Source organism: Arachis stenosperma, chromosome 2, assembly GCF_014773155.1.
Source record: "Arachis stenosperma cultivar V10309 chromosome 2, arast.V10309.gnm1.PFL2, whole genome shotgun sequence".
Classification (NCBI taxonomy): domain Eukaryota; kingdom Viridiplantae; phylum Streptophyta; class Magnoliopsida; order Fabales; family Fabaceae; genus Arachis; species Arachis stenosperma.
Genome location: NC_080378.1, coordinates 26416749 through 26442273, shown reverse-complemented (window position 1 = coordinate 26442273; position 25525 = coordinate 26416749). Strand labels below are relative to the sequence as shown.

At 39.3% G+C, this 25525-nt stretch overlaps 2 protein-coding genes across 2 annotated transcripts; one reads left to right on the top strand and one right to left on the bottom strand.

Annotated features, from left to right (window-relative positions):
- The first annotated feature begins 2802 nt into the window (after positions 1 to 2802).
- LOC130961818 (26S proteasome non-ATPase regulatory subunit 12 homolog A-like) lies at positions 2803 to 9494 on the top strand. The gene is made up of 12 exons (XM_057887838.1): positions 2803 to 3046; positions 3254 to 3448; positions 3886 to 3993; positions 4089 to 4193; positions 4277 to 4333; positions 4435 to 4631; positions 7456 to 7555; positions 7639 to 7751; positions 7850 to 8000; positions 8164 to 8241; positions 8754 to 9002; positions 9192 to 9494. Exons 1-11 carry the CDS (start codon positions 3038 to 3040, stop codon positions 8970 to 8972), a joined length of 1332 nt encoding a protein of 443 aa, XP_057743821.1. The 5' UTR covers positions 2803 to 3037; the 3' UTR covers positions 8973 to 9002; positions 9192 to 9494.
- Positions 9495 to 17401: 7907 nt separating this feature from the next.
- LOC130962733 (increased rDNA silencing protein 4-like) lies at positions 17402 to 18373 on the bottom strand. Its single transcript, XM_057888905.1, has 2 exons — positions 18154 to 18373; positions 17402 to 17520 (listed from the first exon to the last, which is right to left on the bottom strand). Exons 1-2 carry the CDS (start codon positions 18371 to 18373, stop codon positions 17402 to 17404), a joined length of 339 nt encoding a protein of 112 aa, XP_057744888.1.
- Positions 18374 to 25525: the final 7152 nt, after the last annotated feature.

Sequence of the window (25525 nt, the reverse complement as noted above, 5' to 3'; positions counted from 1 at the left end):
CAAGGAGACTAAATATATAATAACTTAAGTTCACTATGTTAGTAAAATCATGTATTATTAAACTGAAAAATATTATGTTTGAAAAATATTAAAATAGTTTTGGTGGTTATTTTTATTATTTTCAAATTATATATATACATATATATATATATATATATATATATTAAATTTTAAAGAATTGTAAAATTTATTCTCTTTTAAGATTTGTATTATTAATTAAAATTCTAATTATCATCTGAGTTGATCAACTAATTTAATTGATCAATTCATTTAATTAAAAATTTTGTATAATAATTATATAGTAAACCTAAAAAATAATATATAAAATTGCCTTAAACAACAAAATTTATATTCATAATTATTTTATTTTTTAATTATTAATATTAATTGTATTGTTCATATTTTTTAACAAACTTGTATAATTGTTGATGAGTATGAGAAGTAAAGTAATGTTGCAGATCTTAAATAGTATTTACTATTATGTTTGTTTTGTTTACATGAATAAATTTGGATATTGCTGATTTTCAGTTATTGTTACGGATGATTCAATTCAATTAAATATATTGATGGATGTAATATTAAGATATCATATTTAGTTGAAAAATATGTGTTTTGTTTGAGTTCATGATAACATGATAATTTTTAGTTTTTATCACAATTGTGCTTTAATTTATCTTTTTTGTATTTGTATAAGTATATACTTTACAATTATCTTTGTCATTTTTTATTTAATTAATGTAATCAGACGGTTTATTTAGAATCTTAGGTGAATGTTATATTAAATAAACGAGTTAAGTACTTTTTTCGTCCCTAAAGTTTTGGCTCAAAATCAAAATCGTTTTCGACTTTTTTTGGTTATTAAAATCATCCTCAACGTTACAAAACATTATAAAATCATCATTTTGTCCATAAACAATATTTTTTGGACAATTTTACCCTTAAACAAAAATTAAAAAAAATGTAACCAAATGCAGATTCCTCTTCTCTTCCTTTCTCATTCACAACAATAACTCTTCATCTTCTTCTTCTCGTAACAACCCATCTTCTCATATTTTCTTTCTTCTTCATCTTCTTCTTCAGTCTCCACGCAAATCTTCAACAACAACAATACCAAGTATTTTTTAATTAAAAAAAAATCAAACAGAATCAACAATAACAATATATCCAAATTCAAAAATCCATCACAACAACACCACTAACTATTTTTTTAATTCTAAAAAAATCAAACAAAGCTAACACAGAATCAACAACAACAATATATTTAGATTCAAAAATCCATTAACAACAACACTACATTCAAATTCAAGACAAAAAATTCAAAAATTCAATCCTTCAAACTCAAGAGAGAATACAGAAAAGAGAGAAGAGAGAACAAAGAAAAAAGAGAGAACATGAACCCCAGAAGTTTCAGATCTGAAGAACAAGTCTTCTCTTTTTCATCTCCTTCTTCCCAGAGGTTCCAGATCCACATGCCACATGAACCCCAAACCCTCTCTATCCCGAGAAGCCCTCTTCAAGCAGAGAACATGAACACAACCCTCGATCTCTCTCACTGAACGGCGATCATGAAGGAAAGCATTTGCTAGTCCTCACCGGAACCTCCACCGTGACTCGTGACTCGCGACCGAAACAACGACGAAGACAACAGACAGCTGCGGCGACTAGTGACTACCTGACTCATCCTCGCCAGAACCTCGACTCATGACGACAGAAAGCTTTCTCCCCTCCCGTCCGTTTCCAGTTCCATTCCGATTTAGTTCTTGCGGACATATCTGAACCGTTATAACTTCTCCGGGTCGAGTCTCCGCTTCGAGTTGAGGCTCCATAAGAGCTCCGCACGGTGGTGATTGGCGCCGATGACTCAACACCGACTATTGCTCTGCTTTGTTTCCTTCTTCTTTTTTTCCTTTTCTTTCTTCTTTCTCTTTGTTTCTCTTTTCTTTTATTCTGCATCTTTTGGTTTCTTTTTTTTGTTTCTCTGTTTTCGATGGGAGGGGTGGGATGGAGTGGTTTATTTTTTTAATATTTTTTATTTTTGTTTAAGGGTCAAATTGTTCAAAAAATATTGTTTATGGATAAAAGGATGATTTTTTTATAACGTTTTATAACGTTAGGGATGATTTTAATAATAAAAAAAGTCAGAAACGAATTTAATTTTTAACCCAAAACTTAGAGTCGAAAAAAGTACTTAATCCTAAATAACCTAAAGATTTTTCATTCATTGTGTAACTAATATGCATACATTGTGTTGTATTTTTTTTGGATTATTTATAAATGCATGAAATAAAATTTGTTTTATTTCAGCTAATCCTATTTATTTACTCATTCTAATTACATAATCAAGTTATTTATCTTTAATATCATGCAATAAAATCGTGTAAAATGCACAGAGCATCAATTTAATTATAATTACATGCATGCCTATCTACATGTATATAAACTATTTTATATTTTTTAACAAAAATTATCAGCTAATTATAAAAAAGACGGCTTTGAAATCTTTAAATTTTTTTTGTTGTTGAATAAGACGGAATTTAAATTTCTAATGAATGAATAGACTATTTTTAACCAACTTTTCAATTTTTTTTTTTGGTCAAGTGGATTGGACAACTCTCAATTCTATGCATTATATCCATACACCCATGTATTACACACCCTGATACCCACATAACTCACTCACATACACTACATAGAAGTACACATAAATGGTTCTATATTCCTCCATGAGAACTTGAACCCGATGCAGCTCTATGGGAGGCACACAAAGTGGCCATCTAACCCAGGCTTCGGACGCAACTTTTCAATTTTATTAGAGGGGCATGATGATGAGCAGGGTTCATATTTGACAATTGGACCACTACTATGACATCTGAAACTAATTGGGCCTAAAAGCCCAAAATGGTTTCCATGTTACTCAAAGAAGGGCTTGGCTTGTCCCCTCTGGCACGTTTCCTTTTGAGTAGTAGAATCGGTAATCGGCGACGTCGCTCCTGTTGGAAAGCATTAGCTAATAGATCTCTCAGCTCAGCTGACATCCATGGTCATGGTATGTATACGCCTCTCTCGATTCCTCAACAAACTAAAATTCGAGTAGCTTCAGATCTTATAATGTTATTCTTGCACTGTAAATGCTGTTTAGTTTAGTTTACGTCGATGGAGCTGCCGCGCTGAACTATCGCTATTATTATTATAAATTATTAATAGCAGTGGCGAAATTCCGATATTTGATATTATATGATTGGAATTGGGACAGGGAAACTCGGGGAATTTAGATGCGGCCATAGAGAAGTTGTTGAATGAAGAGAAACATGGGAGGCTCGCCGGAGACGTTGCCGTCACAAGGAAGGCCGTCACCGATATTCTCCGGCTCTGCTTTGAGGCGCGAGACTGGAAAACTCTCAACGACCAGATTGTTCTCTTGTCCAAACGACGTGGTCAGCTTAAGCAGGTACACCGTACACAGGATCCTCCATTCTTTTTTATTCTTGATTATGTAATTGAAGTCTTTTAAGTTGTTTAGGGATTCAGCTGCTGCTGCTGCTTCCATTTCTTTTATGACGGGTTGCTATATGTAATTAAGGGTATTTTGTGTCTGCATCTATATGTTGTAATATATATTGTGTGGATGAGAATGGAACTTCTGTTCTGAAAATCGATGAGAATCTAGGGCTGTTAGAAAAGAAGGTTAAGGTTTCTATTATACGCGTCATGTTGGGAAATGTAATTTCATCTGTTATGGTTTGTCTGTGAAGCAAAATGCTGGATTGATATGCCGGAATGCAATTTGCTTGTATTTTAGATAGTATAAAGATAAAGGTTTCTTTTAAGTGGAGCAAGAAACATGATATGCTCTGCCATTGAGAAACCTGTTCTTTTTGTTCACAGGCTGTCACAGTAATGGTCCAGCAGGCAATGCAATATATTGATGAAACACCAGATATTGAAACACGTATAGAACTCATCAAAACCTTGAACAGTGTATCTGCAGGGAAGGTGAGCTTGTGATGTTTTCACAGTTTTCCTTCTTATTAACTTCTGTTGTTGTCTGCTGAGTGATATGTACATATGACATTTGTATCATTTATTAGATATATGTTGAGATTGAGAGAGCTCGATTGGTCAAAAAACTTGCCAAGATTAAGGAGGAACAAGGGCTTATAGCTGAAGCTGCTGATTTGATGCAAGAAATTGCGGTTGGTGTGGATGCTGAATGTTGTGATGGTTTTGATTATGCAATTAGTAGTCAGTTGACTCATGTAATGGTCCTTCATAACAGGTGGAAACTTTTGGTGCCATGGCAAAAACTGAGAAAATTGCTTTCATTCTTGAACAAGTATGAGACATCATTCTCTTTCCTTTAGTGATGACATCTGCCATAATTTGATGTTGCATTTTAGCTGTGGAATAAGGATTTTCTTGCATTAAATATTGCAGGTTCGTTTGTGCCTAGACCGTCAAGATTATGTTCGTGCACAAATACTTTCAAGAAAAATTAGTACGAGAGTATTTGATGTTGATGCTTCAAAGGAAAAGAAAAAACCTAAAGAAGGTGATAGTGTTGTTGAAGAAGCTCCTGCTGATATACCATCTCTGCCAGAGTTGAAGCGGATCTATTACGAATTAATGATTCGGTAAATTAATCAATACTTTCCGTTATGTTGCTTAGCTTGTTCAGTCTAAATAGAAATTTATTACTGGGCGATGTTTTGAATCTTGATGTGGTTTTGATAGGATCAGGTAGTAACAGAATCGGTAGGCTTTATTGATAAACTAGGGATTGCAAATCACAATCCCTTATTGGAACACACTGTTGGAAGTACCAACTATGGAGGGAGTTCTTCCTCTCCTATTCTAACTGATCTAACAGAATTACCAAAACTAAAACTAACTAATCAACTAGTATTTATAGGCAGCAGCTAGGACTAAGACTATTTCCCTAGACTATTTCCCTTATGCCTGCTAGTGCATCTCAAAGGGAACAAACAGAGAGCCAATTAACAGCAATTAGGAACTAAAACCAGCAAGTAGACTACTTACCTCTCCTCTTGTAAACTAAACCAAACTTGTTTCTATCAGGTTTAGTAACAAATATTGTTGCTGACCCTTATGACTCTACCGTCTCTTTCCATATTTTTTTATTTACAGTTATATATTTAACATCGCATAGATATTCGAAGTGCTCTGCTGTATTTTTTCTGGAGGGATGGGGGAGGGTGCTTTAACATTTGAGAGTGTGTTTATCAGTCCCTTCCTTTCATAAACTCAAATTCACAAGCACATCCAATATATATGCTTTTGTTTCTTGCATTATGAGGCATAATGTGAAGAGAGATCCAACCAATCCCCCTCCTCAACGTCAGGTTCCGTAATCAGCAATTTGAATTCCTTTTCTTGCACACATGCTTTGCTGAGTATGGTTTATCGCAGAAAAAGCATTTGCCTCGTGCATGTTTAGCTTTGTACTCCTCATTGCTAAGGTGCCACACTGCCTGTTGTTTTGGAGGCTCCACCCCTGACTCCGGACCCTTGCTTGCCGAACCCGTCGACGCCGCTGCGAGTATTGGCTTGTTATTAATGAAGTTCTGTGTCATAGGCGTATCCACAACGCAGACAGGGGCAGTCCACAGCACCATGTTACGTTCTCCACCTTTTGCGCCAATTCCATCAATTCATCCACAGTCTAGAACAAGAACAGCCTGCATTCTTCACTCACCTCAAGCCTCAACCCATTCAAGAACAAATCCATCAACAACTCTGGAGCTAGACCCCGCAGACGCAGAGGATGCGCGTGCAGCACAAACTGATCAACGTAGTCTCGCACGGTGCCTGTTTGTCTCAGCCTCAACAGCGATTGATAGGAACTTTGCAACCGCTCAGGTTGGAAGTGACACAGTAACACCATCCGGAGGGACTGCCCCTACAGTGTCGGTGCGGTTGCCTCCCACCACCGGAACCATGTGAAGTGCGGCCTTCCATGGCGAACGATGACACTGCGAGCCACTCCTCCAGCACCTCTGAGCAAGAAAAACTGCTCCATACGCTCGATCCATGACATGGCATCCTTGCCACGAAAAATCGGGAGCTCGAGTTTCCTCCACTGCTCCGTCGTGCTTCTACTCCCCTACGAGCCACCGGTGGCCTGGTGCGACGCCAAAGAACTCCACTCGTGACCGACTGGAGCACTCTGCTCCATGGAATCCATGCGCGCGTCAATCCACTGCAACATCTCCTGCAGCACGCGACACAAACCCTCAAAGCGATCAAATTGCGATTCTGTTGCATCCATTCTCCCTTCCGTTTTCCGCGATCGTGGTTGCACCGTTCACCACAAGCTTCCAGGATCTGTGGACTTCTGATACCGGTTGCTAGGATCAGGTAGTAACAAAATTGGTAGGCTTTATTGATGAACTAGGGATTGCAAATCACAATCCCTTATTGGAATTCGCTGTTGGAACTACCAACTACGTCTCCTATTCTAACTGATCTAACAGAATTTTGACCGAAACTAAAACTAACTGATCAACTAGTATTTATAGGCAGCAGCTAGGATTAAGACTATTGCCCTTATGCCTGTTAGTGCAGCTCAAAGGGAACAAACAGATAGCCAGTTAACAGTAATTAGGAACTAAAACAACTAAAACCAGCTGATAGATTATTTACCTCTCCTCTTGTAAACTAAACCAAACCTGTTTCTATCAGGTTTAGTAACAAATATTGTTGCTGACCTTTATGACTCTATCGTCTCTTTCCATTTTGTTTGATTTACAGATGTATTTAACATCACATAGATATTCAAAGTGCTCTGCTGTATTTTTTTCGGAGGGGTGGGGGAGGGTGCTTTAACATTTGAGGGTGTGTTTATTAGTTTAGGTTTTGGAAGGGAAGGGACTGTTCTAACCTGTCCCTTCCTTTCATAAACTCAATTCACAAGTACATCCAGGATATATGCTTTTGTTCTGGCATTATGAGGCATAATGTGAAGGAGGGATACAACTCCACCCCAATAAATAAACAGGCATCGCTAATGACTTTCTGTTTATATAAAAGTACTTACATGCGTGTGTTCTTTCACTTTTTGTCTCTAGCTCTTGTTTCTTAAGGTTTACTTCAGTAAGAAGTGAGAACTTGATCTAAATGATTCTTATTTGAGAAACATAGTCTAGAAGGGAAGGAATCTGTTGGAGCATTGAATGGTAGTTCTTTTTTATTTTCTATCATTTTGAGGGATGAAATTAGATGTAAAGGACTTCATTTCCCCTGGGATGCTTTTAGGCTTTCAAGGCACGAATTTGATATGTAATAATCACTTGTTTTCCTTCCAGCTAGCCAAGTTTGTGTCTATATGATGCTTATGGTCACTTATTTTCTTTCCAACTAATAGCTTTTTAAATGGCAATGGCTATGTTCTGATCATAAAATCTTGTTGTCTTATGGTTGTTTTTGTTACCCTTGAAGGTATTATTCCCACAAAAATGATTATCTTGAAATTTGTCGTTGCTACAAGGCAATATACGAAATTCCATCTGTCAAAGAAAATCCTGCCGAGTGGATTCCAGTAGGCCTTCCTTTCTTTCTCTTCATCTGCTTTATATGTTATTGTTTTGTGACTGCTTTCTAAATAATTCCTTATACACGTAGATCCTGAGGAAAATATGTTGGCACTTGGTTCTAGCACCACATGATCCAATGCAATCAAGTCTTCTCAATTCCACCTTGGAGGATAAGAATCTGTCTGAGATTCCAAACTTTAGGTATGTCTACCTTATTTTGTTTTCCATGCTATCCTGCTACAGGTTTCTGTTTATCATTTCCTTGTAATCGAGTGCTTATCTTTTATGGTATGCCATAGATTACTGTTGAAACAGTTGGTCACCATGGAGGTTATTCAATGGACAAGCCTTTGGGATGCATACAAGAATGAGTTTGAAAATGAAAAGAATCTTGGAAAGTCTTTGGGTGAAAAAGCAGCAGAAGATCTGAAGGAAAGAATAATTGAACATGTAATTATCTCTAATTTTACATTTCCTTTTGCCAAGGGTCACCCTTCCCATATGGTTGGGAATTTGGGAGGTATTTTGGGTATGTGTTGTTTTCACACTTCATCATGTAGGATGCGAGCATTAACGAGGATTTTTCTTTTTTCTTTTTTTGGTTATTATTCAGAATATTATTGTCGTATCAAAGTACTATGCAAGGATTACTTTGAAGAGACTTGCAGAGCTTTTGTGTCTCAGTGTTCAGGTTTGTAATGCTTGTTCTTATTATATATTAGAAGTTTGTTGTGCTAGATAATTGCTTTACTTCTGTTTGGGCTTACATATTGGTATTTACTGCGGTATAGTGTTTCAGACAAGAAGTATCCAAGTTCTTGTACACTGGCTGTTAGGGAGAAAGAGGGGATGGGGAGATGGGAGACAACTGAGGTTGTTTATTATTATTATTGGTAGAAACTCATATGCAGTTGTTTTCATATGAAGTTGATAATTGAGAATTATTAGATGACAATTTAGTCAAACATGTCAAAATCATCCGATAGTTCTCAATTATCAATTTCACGTGAAGACAATTGTGCGTAAGTTTTACCATTATTATCATTATTGAGCAGAGGTTGCTTGGCCTATGTTATTACGCTACTTTAGTTCATTGGCCACATAATGCTGGTTATTTTCTAGTTTCTTAATGAGATACAGGCAAATTGTTGCAAATGTTTTTTAAATATAAAGATCCTAACCGATTCTGCCTGCTGAATTCAGGAAGCTGAAAAGCATCTGTCAGACATGGTTGTGTCCAAGGCACTGGTTGCAAAGATTGATAGGCCCACCGGAATAGTTTGTTTCCAGACTGCTAAGGATAGCAATGACATTCTCAACTCATGGGCAGCAAACTTAGAGAAATTGCTTGATCTTGTGGAGAAAAGTTGTCATCAGATACACAAAGAAACTATGATTCATAAAGCTGCTTTGAAGGCTTAAGGACGCCCATATCACCAATTAAAGTTGCAGGTACAACTCTGTCCTCCTCCTCTAACTCCATATTTACTTGGTTTGTGTTTTTGAGGTGGGGTTATAGAGGGGAAAGGTAGGGAAAAAGCGGGCTTAAAGAGTAAATTGATTCTATTTTGTTCCTCATTCCTACTAGCCCTTCCCGTCTTGATCACAAATTCACAATGTTCGTGTCTTGGTAAATTGCAGGTTGAACCCCATTATAGATGTGACTTTGACTTGAGGTGCCTTACATGTTCTTTTGAATTGTGACTGATTACATTGGTGAGGATTTTGCATTAAGCGGTATGCCTCTTTTGTTTTTTTATTTCCTTTTGTATTCGTCATTCATGTAATCAGGGTAGAGCTGGATATATTCTTCTCTTACTGTTGTATACTACTCGTACATACCTTAACCGCTGACTTGTGACAGGATTCTCAAACCGGATTAGTTTGTAGCATTGGGCAGAAATTGAGCCCTGTTCATTTATAATTATCTATTTAATTTTCTCATTCTCAGTCCGCTCACTCCGAGTATCTTGCTATTTTTTCTTTATTGTATCGTTTGATTCGTACAAATATACTTTCTGTAAAAAAAAATTCAAATAAGTTAGCGAGAAAGAGTTAAAATTATGACCCCACAATTAATTATAGTGAACGGAGAAATTGTTTCATTGAAATATTCTATTAACAGTTTAGTCAAGAATTGTTTCGTAGAACTCTTCTATTGTTTAATTAATAGATAGATTAGATCGTAGATGTTAATACTTGTTTGAAAGGCTCTCAATTACTTGCACAAGAATATGATTACTTCGGTGTTCAACACTTCACTAAGCTCTTTTCCGTGTAAACATGTTGGATCCTAAGAGGTCGTATAAAGGTCAAAAAGAACACTTCAAAGCAAATAATGGCTTCATATTACTTTGCTCATACGCAAGGAAGAAATATACTGAAAGGCACCTCAAGCATTGTTCTCTAATTAATTAATAGTAATTGATTAACTGGGCGAATCTTCCCTTGTCTTGCAATGTTGCATGGAATCCGAATAATAATCAACATCTACATCTACCCTAGAACTAATTTCTATTGGAATAAGTTGATTTCTTAGATTCTTTGTTAAATTTTGGTCAAAATCAATTTTATTTGAATATGAACTATCTTGATTTATATTCTTAAATGCCAAGTTCAGTAAAATAAAGATCAACAAAAATAGAGGGAAAAGTCTAGGGGGCCAGCAGTTTTATTGAATTTGGGCCAGCATGTAACCAGCAGAGAAAGGTGAGCCATTGGATGAAATCTCATACCAATCTCACACCATCAAATCATGATTGATGGTTAATTGATGTCTAACAATCACAAAAACTGCTGGCCCCTAGCATTGCTCAAAATAGAGTTCGTCATTGTACCACACCAAATAAACGGGAGTTTACTTCGGGACCATTTGAGTCATCTATTTTTCAGATATGAATGAAAGATTCTAATATTCTATGCTTCACAAGACGGGAATTCAAATAAAACCAAGACCACATGCGCAATTGAAATAATATTCATGAACGGAATTAAAAGATTGAATTTCAATTTGTGAACTTGATAAAGTCTGGGCGTAATATTCATAGGCAGAACTATTAAACTCTTTAAGAACACGATTCAATAGAAGTCCTTTCAAATTGAGAATAAAAGAAAGAATAATATTATATTATACATTTTTCTTATAAATCTTTCATTTTTATATTATATATGTTCATACCCTGACCCAATGATAAGGGCACAGGTCCAATTAAAAGGCCTAATCCAATAGATTAAGCCTTACTAAACGCCGGTCTTCACATAAGAAGTCGGTGTTCGTCCCGACCTGCGCTAAAGAAGTCGGACATGAGATTAGCTGGCAGATAAACACTCATTCAAATGAGTAACCGCCCCTAAAATCTCTCTAACCGCTTCCTAAAGCCATATCTTAACCTCCCCAAGATAATGGGACTACACCAGCGGTGGTTATTGGTCACCACTACAAATACACTGAACCCCTCAGGTATCTCTAAGCCCATACTCTCTAGACTGCTCACACTTGCTAACTTAGGCATCGGAGTGTCTTTGCAGGTACCACCCCCATTCACTCACGCGCGCAAGTCGGACGGAGCCCCCGGGTTGCAGATACATCTGGAGTTCTCCTCCTTCGTACACTTGGGCCGTCAAACATCATCCTCTTTAATCTCCGGTTACCCACCGTAACTTGGCGCCGTTGCCGGGGACCCGAGAGATCATCCATTGATGGCAGACAGATCCCACGAAGAAGGCCATGTCGAGACAGATTCTGAACAAGAGAATCTAGGCATGGGTAATAACGATGAAGACCTGGCCCTACCAGGAAGATAACAATCAACATAGAGAGGGCACCTCCGGAGTGAAAATCCGAAGGTAACTCTCAGATGGGCGTGAATCAGAAAAAGGCGGACCATCCCACGTAGCTGAATTAATGGGGTTAGTCCATAGCCGCCTGGAACAATTGAGCAAGAGCGGGAGAAACAGAAGGAAAACGAAAGTACCTCAAAGAGGAGATGGAGCGGCGAAAGAGTTAGAAAGAAAACTCTTACAACTAGAATCCTCCCTCAAGGGTCACAACTCCCGCGACGACCAAGAAGATCAATTCCCGGGTGGAGAGGATCCTTTCAGTGAGGACATAATGAGGGCAAAAGTTCCGAGAAACTTTAAAAGCCCTGATATGGACCTCTATGATGGAACCACAGATCCGAAGCATCACCTAAGCAACTTCAAAAGTCGGATGTATCTAGCTGATGCCTCCGACGCTACGAGATGCAAAGCTTTCCCGACCACTTTATCGAAAGCAGCGATGAAGTGGTTCGATAGCCTCCCCCCGAGATCAATCACTAGCTTCGAAGACCTCTCAAGGAAGTTTTTGATGAGGTTCTCAATTCAGAAAGATAAAGTAAAACATGCACGAGCCTCTGGGAATAAAACAGGAGATCGGAGAGTCTTTACGAGCCTATATGGAAAGGTTCAATAAGGCATGTTTGGAGATCCAAGACCTGCCCACAGAGGCAGTCATAATGGGGTTAGTCAATGGACTTAGAGAAGGTCCCTTCTCACAGTCCATATCTAAAAGGCACCCGTCTCTCTAAGCGATGTACAAGAAAGGGCGGAAAAGTAACAGTCATATCTAAAGGCACCCCGTCTCTCTAAGCGATGTACAGAAAGGGCGGAAAGTACATCATATGGAAGAGAATGCAAAGTTAAGAGACCTGAGTTGGCGACCTGGACCCCCTCCTCATCTAAGAGAGGGAAAGGGCCAAGAAAAGGAAGAGCTCGGTCTCGAGAGGCTCTCAAAACTCTATAGGGATGTATACAGAGAGATTTGCCACACTGAAAGGCTGCCACCCCCTAGACCTATTAAAAACAAAAAAGGGGGAAGCCACAGCGACTACTCGAGTACCATAAAATATACGGTCACTCCACCAACGACTGTTACGACCTTAAAAATGTGATAGAAAAGCTGGCCAGAGAAGGTCGGCTTGATAGATATCTCATGGAAAGGTCGGACACCCACGGGACCTCTCGCAAAAAGACATCTCAAGAGAGTCATCAAGTCGGGGAAGAGTCACCCGACCTCCCACTATCTCGTTCACAAAAGAAGATGGGCAAGGGATAATCCCCGGGCATGATGATCACGTGGTGATAACTATGATCCTAGCCAACGCCATCTCCACAGAAACCCTAGTAGACAAGGAAGCTCGGCGGACATCCTTTTCAAGCCCGCCTTCGACAAGCTAGGGTTAGATGAAAAAGAATTGAGAGCCTACCCGACACCCTATATGGATTAGGGGATACGCCAATAAAACACTGGGTTTCTTGCCCCTTCACACCACTTTTGGAAAAAGGGAAAAATCAAGGACTCTGAACATAGACTTCATAGTCATCGATGAAGGGTCAGCCTACAATGCCTTAATCGGCAGGACTACCTTAAGCGCCTTGGAGCAGTGGTATCTACTCCCCACCTTTGCATGAAATTCCCAACCCCAGGAGGAATAGCAATAGTGAGGGGAGATCAAAAATTGGCAAGAAAGTGCTACAACGAAAGCCTAAATCTGAGAGGAAAAGGCAAGAAGTCCCACCATAGAGTTAGGCGGCACAAGGACCAGAGAGGAGCTGCGACCCCAACGGGAGGAAAAACCGAGGAGATACAAGTCGGAGAGGAGGAAGGGAAAAAACACTTACATAGGAGCCAACCTAGGGGAAACCCTAAAACGAAGGTTGGGCGAACTCCTGAGAGTTAATTCTGACCTCTTCGCATGGAAGGCTTCCGACATGCCCGGGATTGATCCCGAGCTCATGTCCCACAAACTCTCGGTTACCCAGGGTCCGACCTGTGCAACAAAGAAGACGCAAGCTCGGCCCGGAACGAGCCCTAATAGTAGAAGAGCAGGTACAGGCGCTCCTGGAAGCCGGCTTTATTAGAGGTCAAATACCCAACATGGCTAGCCAATGTAGTGCTGCTAGTCAAAAAACAGAATGGTAAATGGAGAATGTGCGTCGACTATACCGACTTGAATAAGGCATGTCCTAAGGACCCTTATCCCCCTACCAAGTATTGTACCCTGGTTGACTCCAGCTCGGGGTATCAATACTTATCATTCATGGACGCCTACTCGGGATATAACCAAATCCCGATGCATGAACCCGACCAGGAGAAAAATCTTTCATCACGCCGAGAGCCAATTATTGCTACGTGGTCATGCCATTCGGACTAAAAAATGCAGGAGCCACGTATCAAAGACTGATGAATAAAGTGTTTTCTCCCCACCTAGGGAGCTTAATGGAAGTATATGTCGACGACATGCTAGTAAAAACCAAGGAAGAAGCCGACCTCTTAACCGACCTCTCACAAGTCTTTGACCATAAGGTCGCATGGGATGAGGCTAAATCCTGCAAAGTGCGCCTTCGCGGTCGAGGCAGGGAAATTTCTAGGGTTCATGCTAACACAAAGGGGAATTGAGGCCAATCCCGATAAATGCAGACCGTCTTAGAAATGAAAAGCCCGACTTGTTTGAGAGAGGTTCAACAGCTCAATGGCCGACTTGCAGCCCTCTCCAGATTTTTGGCAGGCTCGGCACTAAAATCCCTTCCATTATTTTCCTTATTAAGGAAGGGATGCCAATTCGAATGGACTCCGGAATGTGAGGAGGCGTTCCAAGAGTTCCTATCTTGACCCGACCAATACCGGAAAAAGACCTCGTCCTATACCTATCCGTAGCAAACAGGGCTGTGTCGTCAGCCATGATAAGAGAAGACGAGGTCGGACAACACCCGGTACTTCATCAGTAAGGTCCTGCAAGGCCCTGAACTAAGGTACCACAACTAGAGAAGTTTGTCTACTCCTTAGTGATAGCCTCACGAAGGTTACGACCTACTTTCAGGCTCATACAATAAGAGTCCGCACAAACCAGCCTATGAAGCAAATCCTCCAAAAGACGGATGTTGCAGGAAGAATGGTTCAGGGGCGATAGAGCTCTCCGAGTTTGATTTGAGGTATGAAACTCGGACAGCAATAAAAGCCCAATGCCTCGCCGACTTCGTTGCAGAATATGCAGGAGAACAAGAGGAAAAGCCGACTACATGGGAACTCTATGTAGACGGATCCTCCAACAAAACAGGGAGCGGCGCAGGCATAATATTGGTAGATGAAAAAGGAACCCAAATAGAGGTCTCCTTAAAATTTGAATTTTCAGCTTCAAACAATCAGGCAGAATATGAAGCCTTGATTGCCGGATTAAAGTTAGCAGAGGAAGTCGGCGCTACAAAGGTGACGATCTACAGCGACTCACAGGTGGTGACCTCCCAAATAAGCGGAGAATATCAGGCAAAAGACCCTAATATGAAGAGGTACTTGGAAAAAACCCTGGAGCATCTTGGACGCTTTGCAGAAACCGAGGTCAAACACATAACTCGGGATCTAAATAGCAGAGCGGATGCCCTATCCAAGTTGGCAAGTACCAAACCAGGAGGAAACAACAGAAGCCTGATTCAAGAAACCCTTCAAGAACCCTCGGTAGCAAAACAGAAGATAAACAAGAGACACTTGATGTAGTCGGTTAAACCTCGGATGGATGAATCCCTTAGTCGAATACCTGAAATTCGACATCCTCCCTAAAGAGGAAAAGAAGCTAAAAAGATCCGAAGGGAAGCACAACATTATACTTTGGTGAGAAATGTCCTTTACAGAAGATGGATATCAACACCATTACTAAAGTGCGTACCGACCTCAAGAACTACCGAGGTGTTGGAGGAGGTACATAGTGGGATCTGCGGAAACCATCTAGGAGCAAGGTCACTCGCCAGGAAAGTAATCCGAGCAGGATTCTACTGGCCGACCTTGCAGAAAGATGCCACAGACTTTGTGAAAAAGTGCCAACCATGTCAGATGCACGCAAATTTCCACATAGCTCCACCGGAAGAGCTCATCAGTATCACCTCTCCCTGGCCCTTTGCAAAATGGGGAATGGATTTGTTAGGTCCTTTTCCCCAAGCACCAGGACAAGTCAAATACTTGATCGTGGGAATAGACTACTTCACAAAGTGGATAGAAGCAGAACCATTAGCCACTATCACCGCTCAAAGAAGTCGCAGATTCCTCTACAAAAACATCATCACAAGGTACGGGATACCTTATTCCATCACTACAGACAATGGAACTCAATTTACCGATACCACCTTCAGAAGTCTAGTAGCCAGTCTGAAAATCAAGCACCAATTCACCTCGGTGGAGCGTCCACAAGCCAACGGGCAAGCCGAGGCAGCTAACAAGGTCATACTGGCTGGACTCAAGAAGAGACTACAGGAAGCAAAGGGAGCTTGGGCTGAAGAGCTCCCTCAGGTGTTATGGGCTTATAGGACAACTCCTCAATCCGCCACAGGAGAAACACCCTTCCGACTAGTCTATGGCGTAGAAGCCATGATTCCAATAGAAATCAATGAGCAAAGCCCAAGGGTAATTCTCCATGACGAGGTCGGAAATATACAGGGACACAAAGAGGAGCTCGACCTGCTCCCCGAAGTCCGAGAAAGTGCCTAGATAAGAGAAGCTGCGCTAAAGCAAAGAATGACTACAAGGTACAACAAGAAAGTCATTCGAAGAACATTTGCTACAGATGACTTGGTCCTAATCAGAAATGACATTGGAGTCAACAAAATCGGGAGAAGGAAAGCTCGCCGCAAATTGGAAGGGACCATACAAAATCAAAGAAGTATTAGGGAAAGGTTATTATAAAGTAACCGACCTAAGCGGAACTGAGCTACCAAGGTCGTGGCATGCTTGTAATATGAAAAGGTACTACAGTTAAAAGCGAACTCTACTCCCTGATGTACTCTTTTCCCAACTTCATGATTTTTTCCCAACTTCATGATTTTTTCCCAAAAAAGGGTTTTTTCTGGAGAAGGGTTTTTAACGAGGCATCATAATAGAGACTAAGGGAAAAATAAGCTATCAAGACCCTTAGTAGCAAAAGAAGGTACCTCCCCAATTAATAAAGATCTTTTTTATTTATAATATCTCTTACAATATCCTCCTTTATTTTTCTAAGTCTTTCTACGAAACGCGCCGACTTAAGCTCGACAAAACGTGAAAATCCCATGAATCGACCTAGATGGTCGTCAGGATAAAACGACGAGGTACAAGTCGGTGTAAAGAGGTTATATAAGTCGATCGTAAAAACTCGGGAACTAACCTGACTCATGAGTCGGAACGAGGCCCCGAGTAGGAAAACTTGGAAACACTTCGATCCATAGATCGGAGTATAAACCCGAGTAAAAGAAAACGCATCGCAAAATAACCTAAGTCATAAGAACTCACTAAAACAAAAGCTGAGTATGAGGAATAATAAAAGAGAGATAAAACCTAAGAAGAAGTTTAAAGGCATCCCAAAAAAGTCCTTAAACGAGAAAGACAAACAATAAAAAGTTTTTTCAGAAAGAGATCAAAAGGATTTTCAAGATATCAAAAAAAGCATACACGCCAAGGTAACTCAAACGCACCAGGTAACTCAAAACCCTTATCCAAAAAGGGGCATTCACCTAAGAAGAAGTTTAAAGGGCATCCCAAAAAGTCCTTAAACGAGAAAGACAAACAATAAAAGTTTTTCAGAAAGAGATCAAAAGGATTTTCAAGATATCAAAAAAAGCATACACGCCAAGGTAACTCAAAACGCACCAGGTAACTCAAAACCCTTATCCAAAAAAGGGGCATTCACTTTTGTTTAAAAACCCTTATCCAAAAAAGGGCACAGATCAGAATATTTTGTTTACGGCCTTAAAAGGCCAAAAGGAAATTATTCACACAACCAACAACAATGAATAAGTTTAAAAAGGGGGGACTCACAGGCCGAGCCCCCATATAGCCATAAAAAATAAAGTTATCTTTTCAGAGAAGCAGAGGAATCACCACCACCAGGGCCAGGAGGAGGAACGGAGGACGAACTCGGAGGATCTCGAGGAGGAGACTCAATAATCCTCTGCCCCCGAGTCTTCAAATCTGACTCGGAAACAACCACGGGGGCAGGAGGATAAACGATGGCGCCATCAATAATTACCTTGTCCGGATGTAGAGGAGAAAGATCCAAGTCGGGAGCGATAACTCTGACTTGTTCCAAGAAAATTCTCCAAGACTCCTCGGCACCATCGGCAATAGAGTCCTCCAACTCGGCGTATGCGTTCCGAGAATTCAGCAAGTCCTTCCTCACGGCCACAATATCCTGAAATAAACTGTGATAGCTATCTTGTGCCGTTTTCCTCAAATTCGCCTCCAAAGTACATTGAGCCCGCAGCTTACCCTCCTCCTCCTTAAGGTGATCCCTCTCCTTCCTCAATTTATCTCTCTCCTCCTTCAACTCCTTCTCATGTTTTTCATAAATAAGAAGCCTCCCCTCCAACTCCTCAACCCGTGAGGTTGCCCCCAAAGAGCTAAGGGGAGTCTTCTCAAAAAGATCCAAAAGTTTGCCACAAACACCCGCTGTCCTAAAACTCTCCTCGGCCATAGTGGTGAGGTGGTTTCGAACAGAAACATCATCCATACTTATAAAAGGATAGATGTTCTTTCGGACGAATGCCAGAGCATCCGCCTTAACCCCACCATCAAAAGAAGAAGAGCCAGACTCTGAAGTCTTACGCTTCTTCTTCTCTGGCTCAGAGAGAGTTTGGGCAGAAGGGGGTGGTCGAGACAAACTTGAGGAAGAAAGGACAATGGGTTGAGAGGGAGTGCCAGTATTTTTAGGAGGAGGAGGAGGAGGAGGAGAGGTAATCGCCCTGGCACCACCAGACCTAGCTCGGGACTTCGCCTTAGCCTCCTGGACCCTTTGATAAGCCTCCTGAGCATTCTTCTTTGCCATATCTACAAGAAAACAACTAACAAAAGTTACAAGTCGGTAACATTCAAGTCGGTAGAAACAACTCGGAAATGAGGAATGCATGCACTACCTAATTGAGATTGAACAAAAGTCGGCGTTCCCTGGAGGATTTTTCTGGTATCCAAGTATGGGGCCCTCCCCCACGCTTCTCGGAAAAACCCCACAATAGCCGCCTCCACCTCGTCCAGGTCATCTGGACCATACTTTTCACAAGGGGAGGCCGCCAACCAATAAAGGGGAAAGCGAGGGGAAGAGTGCTCATCAAGGAAGAAGGGGTGGTGACCCTCTACAGCTTGTACTTTGAAAAAATAGTTTTTGAAATCATGAAAAGATTCGTCAAAAAGGGTGAAAATCCTCCGACCTTGTATGGCGCGGAAGGATACCCACTACTGTTTGTTGTTTAGCCCACTAAAGGGCTTAGTCATATGAAAGAGAAAGAAGAAAATCCTCAAAGAGGTCGGAAAGTCCAGAGCGTGGCTAATAAACTGATAGATCTTCAAAAAACCCCAAGAATTGGGGTGAAGTTGAGTAGGAGCAACTCTACAGTGGTGCAAAACAGATATTTCGAAATCTGAGAAAGGAAGAAAAACACCCAAACGGGTGATCATACATTCATACATGAAGAAAAAATGAAGGGCCGCTGATGAGCGGATAATTTGTATACTTTTTGGCATTGTTTTTAGTATGTTTTTGATATCTTTTAGTTAGATTTTAGTACATTTTTATTAGTTTTTATTTAAAATTCACTTTTCTGGACTTTACTATGAGTTTGTGTGTTTTTCTGTGATTTCAGGTATTTTCTGGCTGAAATTGAGGGACCTGAGCAAAAATCTGATTCAGAGACCAAAAAGGACTGCAGATGCTGTTGGATTCTGACCTCCCTGCACTCGAAGTGGATTTTCTGGAGCTACAGAAGCCCAATTGGCGCGCTCTCAACGGCGTTGGAAAGTAGACATCCAGGGCTTTCCAGCAATATATAATAGTCCATACTTTGTCCAAGATTTGATGGCCCAAACCCGCGAAGCAATCCGGCCTCAGAAATTCCAGCGTTAAACGCCGGAACAGGAATAAAAATTGGAGTTAAACGCCCAAACTGGCATGGGAGCTGGCGTTTAACTCCAGAAAAGGTCTCTACACGAATTTCCTTGATTGCTCAGCCCAAGCACACACCAAGTGGGCCCGGAAGTGGATTTTTATGTCATTTACTCATCTTTGTACACCTAGGCTACTAGTTATCTATAAGTAGGACCTTTTACTATTGTATTTGCATCGAGACTTTGGTAGCTATCTTCACTTTTATGCTATCTTAGATCTTTGGGAGGCTGGCCATTCGGCCATGCCTAGACCTTATGCTTATGTATTTTCAACGGTGGAGTTTCTACACACCATAGATTAAGGGTGTGGAGCTCTGCTGTACCTCGAGTATTAATGCAATTACTATTGTTCTTCCATTCAATTCCGCTTGTTCTTTATCTAAGATATCACTCGTTCTTCAACCTATGAACAAGGTGACTGACAACCATTCTTGTTCTACAAGCATTCGAGGCTTTAGTGAATATCTCTTGGATTCCTGATTGCACGATGCATGGTTGATCGCCTGACAACCGAGTGCTCGCCTGACAAACGAGCCAGCCATTCCGTGAGATCAGAGTCTTCGTGGTATAGGCAAGAACTGATGGCAGCATTCAAGAGAATCCGGAAGGTCTAACCTTGTCTGTGGTGTTCTGAGTAGGATTCAATGATTGAATGACTGTGACGTGCTTCAAACCTGTAACCTACTGGGCGTTAGTGACAGACGCAAAAGAGTGATTCTATTCCGGTAGGGGAGGGAACCAAACCGGTGATTGGCGGCACTGTGACAGAGTGCTTTGCATTAGCTTTCACTGCGCGGATGGGAGTAGCTGCTGACAACAGTGAGACCTTACACGAGCTTGCCATGGAAAGGAGTAAGAAGGATTGGATGAAGGCTGTAGGAAAGCAGAGAGACGGAAGGGAAGGCATCTTCATACACTTGTCTGAAGCTCTTACACCAATGATATACATAAGTATCACTATCTTTATCTTCTATGTTATTTTCGTTCATCATCATACATTTGAGTTTGCCTGACTAAGATTTACAAGATGACCATAGCTTGCTTCATTACTAACAATCTCCGTGGGATCGACCCTTACTCACGTAAGGTTTTATTACTTGGACGACCCAGTGCACTTGCTGGTTAGTTGTGCGAAGTTGTGTAATGCCATGGTATTGAGTGCACCAAGTTTTTGGAGCCATTACCAGGGATTATGAGAGTTGTGAAAAAGTATAGTTCACAATTTCGCCGACCAGCCGCCTCATTAACTCTCCCAAAACAGACCCGGTCTTCAGGACCCGGGATTATTAGTTCATATTTTGGCTCGTCCTCCTCTGAAGTACAAAGCCGGTGATGAGTACGAAGATGAGTAATAAACTCAGCGTCGACTAGGGGTTCCTCCCCAAGGACAGTGTCATCAACCCACAAAGAAAGAACATCTACGGAAGCCATTTTTTATATAAAGAAAAGTGGCAGAAACCTACAAAAAGAAAAAGAAAAAGAAAAATAAAAAACACGGCCCCTAAAGAGGAGAGATACGAAGCTAGAATCTACAGGCCAACCTATCCACTCACAAAACAAAACATGCAAACATAAGGCATGACATGGAAAAAATAAAACTAACCTTTATCCAAGAAATGAAGGTTGGGGAGAGCGGAAATCTTCACGCACAAGAATACAGCACAAACAGGGAAAGGAGAAATTTGAAAGATTGCAGAAACGGAAAAACGAAAGAGAGGGAAAGTATTTATAAATAGGCTAAGGGGCATAATGGTAAAAACGAGGCAGTCATTAATGAGATTGCACCGTTACCAAAGCCCTCAATCCCTAAACGCTTCCTCAACGGACACGACGCTTGAATTGACGTAACTGTCAGAAACAAAAGGTCGCGTAAATCACGTCGGTTCCAAAACCCGTGAAAGTCGGCTACGAACCCGAGTTGAATACTTGAACCCAAGCTTTAAAAGGATCTTGGGCTCAAGTAGGGACACTGTTCATACCCTGGCCCAATGATAAGGGCCCAGGTCCAATTAAAAGGCCTAATCCAATAGATTAAGCCTTACTAAACGCCGGTCTTCACATAAGAAGTCGGTGTTCGTCCCGACCTGCGCTAAAGAAGTCGGACATGAGATTAGCTGGCAGATAAACACTCATTCAAATGAGTAACCGCCCCTAAAATCTCTCTAACCGCTTCCTAAAGCCATATCTTAACCTCCCCAAGATAATGGGACGGTTAATATCCTAAAGATACGGCACTACACCAGCGGTGGTTATTGGCTCACCACTACAAATACACTGACACCCCTCAGGTATCTCTAAGCCCAATACTCTCTAGACCTGCTCACACTCTTGCTAACTTAGGCATCGGAGTGTCTTTGCAGGTACCACCCCCATTCACTCACGCGCGCAAGTCGGACGGAGCCCCCGGGTTGCAGATACATCTGGAGTTCTCCTCCTTCGTACACTTGGGCCATCAAACATCATCCATCTTATTAATCTCCAGTTACCCACCGTAACAATATATAATTAATAAAAATAGAAAAAATAAAAAAATATTTTTTATATACCATGAGTATATTTAAATGTGTAAAAAGAATAGCACAAAATAACAGTAAACTTAGTGTTGATTCATTTATTACGAATGAACAAAAAATAACAAATAAAAAACTAAATTAACATATTAAATACTTGAAGAGAGATTATAGAGAATCAAGATTTATTTACAATTAAACAAATCACATAATTCTTTATATTTTGTAGAAATATTAGATAATTAAAGTTTTTTTTTTGAACCAAGTCCAACCAAATTAAATTTACATATGTTTTTTTTTCTCCACTTTTATTATTATTATCGTAATCATCATCATCTCCTCGTTTTTACCATCTCTTCTTTTTCTTCTTTTTTGTTTTTCTTTTTTTCTTCTTTCTCATTTAATTTTTTCTCTATTTTTTTTTTCATTATCATCATCTTCTTATTTTAATATTATACAATTAATTTAATGATAACAAAAGAACATCATTTAGTTAGTCATAAATAACATAAGAATTTTTTGTGAATGACACAATTTTTTAAAAACTATAAGTTCAGAACCTTGACTTACTCAACCAACAAAACATATTTAAATGTGTTTTAGATTCAAAAGACATATCAAATTATTACAAATAACATAGGAATAGTTAAATCTCTTATATATTTATTCAATATCACACCATCAATTCAATAATAACAAAATACATCATTTAATTGAAAATGACACGAAATTTTTATATAAATGACACAAAAAATGTTTAAAAAACCACAAGTTCAAAACCTTAATTTACTCAACCAACAAAATACTTTTAAATGTGTTTTGAAACAAAAAATACATTAATTTGTTACACATGATACAGGAATGGTTAAATTTCTTATAAGTTTAATACCACTCAATAAGTTCAATGATAGAAATACACAATATTATTTATTTAAAATGATACAGAAATTTTTGAGAAATGATACAAGAAGTTCTCAAGGAATCACACGAGTTAAGAAATTTATTGATAACTTTAATTAGTTAAGAAATTTTATGTATCATGATTGAGAAATTTCGGTGTTAAAATTAAAAATTTTTTTATGATGGTTAAAAAATGTCAAAATTAAGAAACTTTCTCCGTTATGATTAAAATGTTTTCGGTGCTATTTTTTTTAATAAATTTTACACAATTCAAAATTTCTTTTCTTCGGCTTCATCATCTTCTTATTTCACCTTCTCATAATTCTTCTTATTTCAACTTTTTAACAAAAACTTATGTCACGATAAAAAATTTATTGTGTCAAAATTAAGAAACATTTTGTGTCATAATTAAAAAAGTTCAGTACTATTATTTTTTATAAATACTGCACAATTCAAAACATTTATCCTCTTCTTTTTTTTTCTTGTTTTATCTTTTCATAATTTTTTTTATTTCACGCTCTTAAAAAAATAAAAATAAAAATTAAAGAAAAAAAAACTACAATAACACTATATAGAAGAGTAAGAGAAAAAATAACAAAAAATACAACAGCGGCTACAATAAAATAAAAAAAACATGCGAAAAGAAAAAAAATGTGAAGAAAAAAAGTGTATAATTTATACACACATTATGAGTAATTTTTGTTAAATTTAAATCAATTTAATTAAATTTAATTGTAAAAAACTCTTAAATATTAATGAAACGGTATAGTTTATAGGTTTTCATAGTGAATTTATATATATGCACATAAATTTTATAACACCCTACCACACAGAGCATTACACCTAAGATGTAACAGAGGTGGTGAGGCGCTATGACCTCTAAAATAAAATGTGTACATATAATAGCAGAAGAATTATAATATGCTAGGAGCCTTGAAGAATGGAGGGAATAAAAATCGCAAAATAAAAAAGTAACGCTTTGGAAACGGAATAACTTGCGTGTGAAGAAAACCATAACCATCAAACATAAAATAATAAAAGTAGGAATAGAGAGGCAAAGATACAAAATAACAAGCTCCTAACTCAGCTGCGAAGTCAAGGCTAGTTGGAGATTATTTACATATATATATACATATCCAAAATCCAAATGTACATAAACAAAATCCTGCCTCTCCATAAAACTCTAAGAGGATCAAAATAACATGTTATGCAGAGAGAAGACTAAGTACATATATATATAAGTCACAGTACAACAAAATAACCTAGTAACCACTTCGCTTCAGGAGCCCAGACGCCTAACGAGACACCTCTCGACCTGCATCTGAAAAATAACAACATAGTAATGAGAACCGGAGGTTCTCAGTATGGTAAAGGTGCCACACACATAATATATAAGGCCGTGGGAATGCCAAAGGCAATCCTAGAACGCCGACACTCAGATTATAGGGCTTAAAGTATTAAACAGGAGCCATAAAAGGTGGTTTTCTATGAATATTTAAACCTAACTTAACTTAACCTTAAATCTGAGTCCCATACTGCCATTCATCCATACCTCCAACTTCATCATGCATTTTCACAGACAAATAGATAGATAAAGGCAAGCACAAGAAGGTTACAATTACTGCAGGTAACAAATACACATTTAACATGGAAAGTATATATAGGCACACCCAATTAAAGCACAAGCAAGTAGTTCAAATAATATGTATATGATTCATGCCTGTCCTATGACTGATGAGTCTCATCTATCGGTTATCCAGCCAACCCGACAAGTCTGAATTGTACTTAGACTGTCCCCCGACGTGCATCTCCAAGAGTCTATGCATAGCTTTATCTCAAATAATCAATATTGCTCAATGGGGGTAACATTCTCGGGAATTTATATAGTTTTCGGTCACACTTACGTCGTAGGGTCAATAGAGTATCGAGTTTTCAACCTGGTACACGTGGTGGCAAGCCACGACACTTTATCCAGAGAATCTCGTATCTCAGATCATTAAATTATTCAAGCCAAACTTCATACATAATCTTTCATCAGAACATCCAATCAAGTATCATATACAACTCATCCATAACATCTCACAATCAAATCATCACTTTTCAACTTTACTTCACCTCCAAGTTATCCTCATTTCCTAGCTTCACCTGATTACCAAGTTTAACACTAATATTCATGACTAAAGAAATGAAAATAGAGGTTTAAAGGTTTGAAATTTAGTTTAAAATATTAAAAATCATGTTTGCTGAAATAGGAATCACATGTACGCGTGACTCACGTGTGCGCATGGAAATGTAAAACTGCAGCTCGCGCGCGCGTCCTTTTGTCATGCGTATGCGTGGGTGTAAACTTCATGTCACATGTGTGCGTGGGTCATGCGTACACGTGAACAGGCTTTTTTACTCCTTACGCGCACGCGTGGAACTCGTCGCGTATGCATCGCCAAAAATCCACTCCACGCGTATGCGTAGGTGACGCGTACGCGTGGGCGTACGTCTTTTGAAAAAATATAAGGTAGATGTAGTAGTGATGCAGCAGTAACAGAATTGAGAAAACAAAGCTGCAGAATTTGGTTTAAAACACAGTTTATAAACTCAAACTTCCAAAGGGTATAACTCAGTCATTTTGAATC

Excerpts from the sequence above, each read along its gene's own strand:
- LOC130961818 (XM_057887838.1), top strand. Across the intron at positions 4,334-4,434 it reads TTGCTTTCATTCTTGAACAA|GTTCGTTTGTGCCTAGACCG; the intron begins GTATGAGACATC and ends TAAATATTGCAG. Across the intron at positions 7,556-7,638 it reads ATCCTGCCGAGTGGATTCCA|ATCCTGAGGAAAATATGTTG; the intron begins GTAGGCCTTCCT and ends TTATACACGTAG.
- LOC130962733 (XM_057888905.1), bottom strand. The coding sequence starts at position 18,373 with ATGGCAAAGAAGAATGCTCAGGAGGCTTATCAAAGGGTCCAGGAGGCT. Across the intron at positions 17,521-18,153 it reads TGAGCCAGAGAAGAAGAAGC|ATTTGAAGACTCGGGGGCAG; the intron begins GTAAGACTTCAG and ends TTTCCGAGTCAG.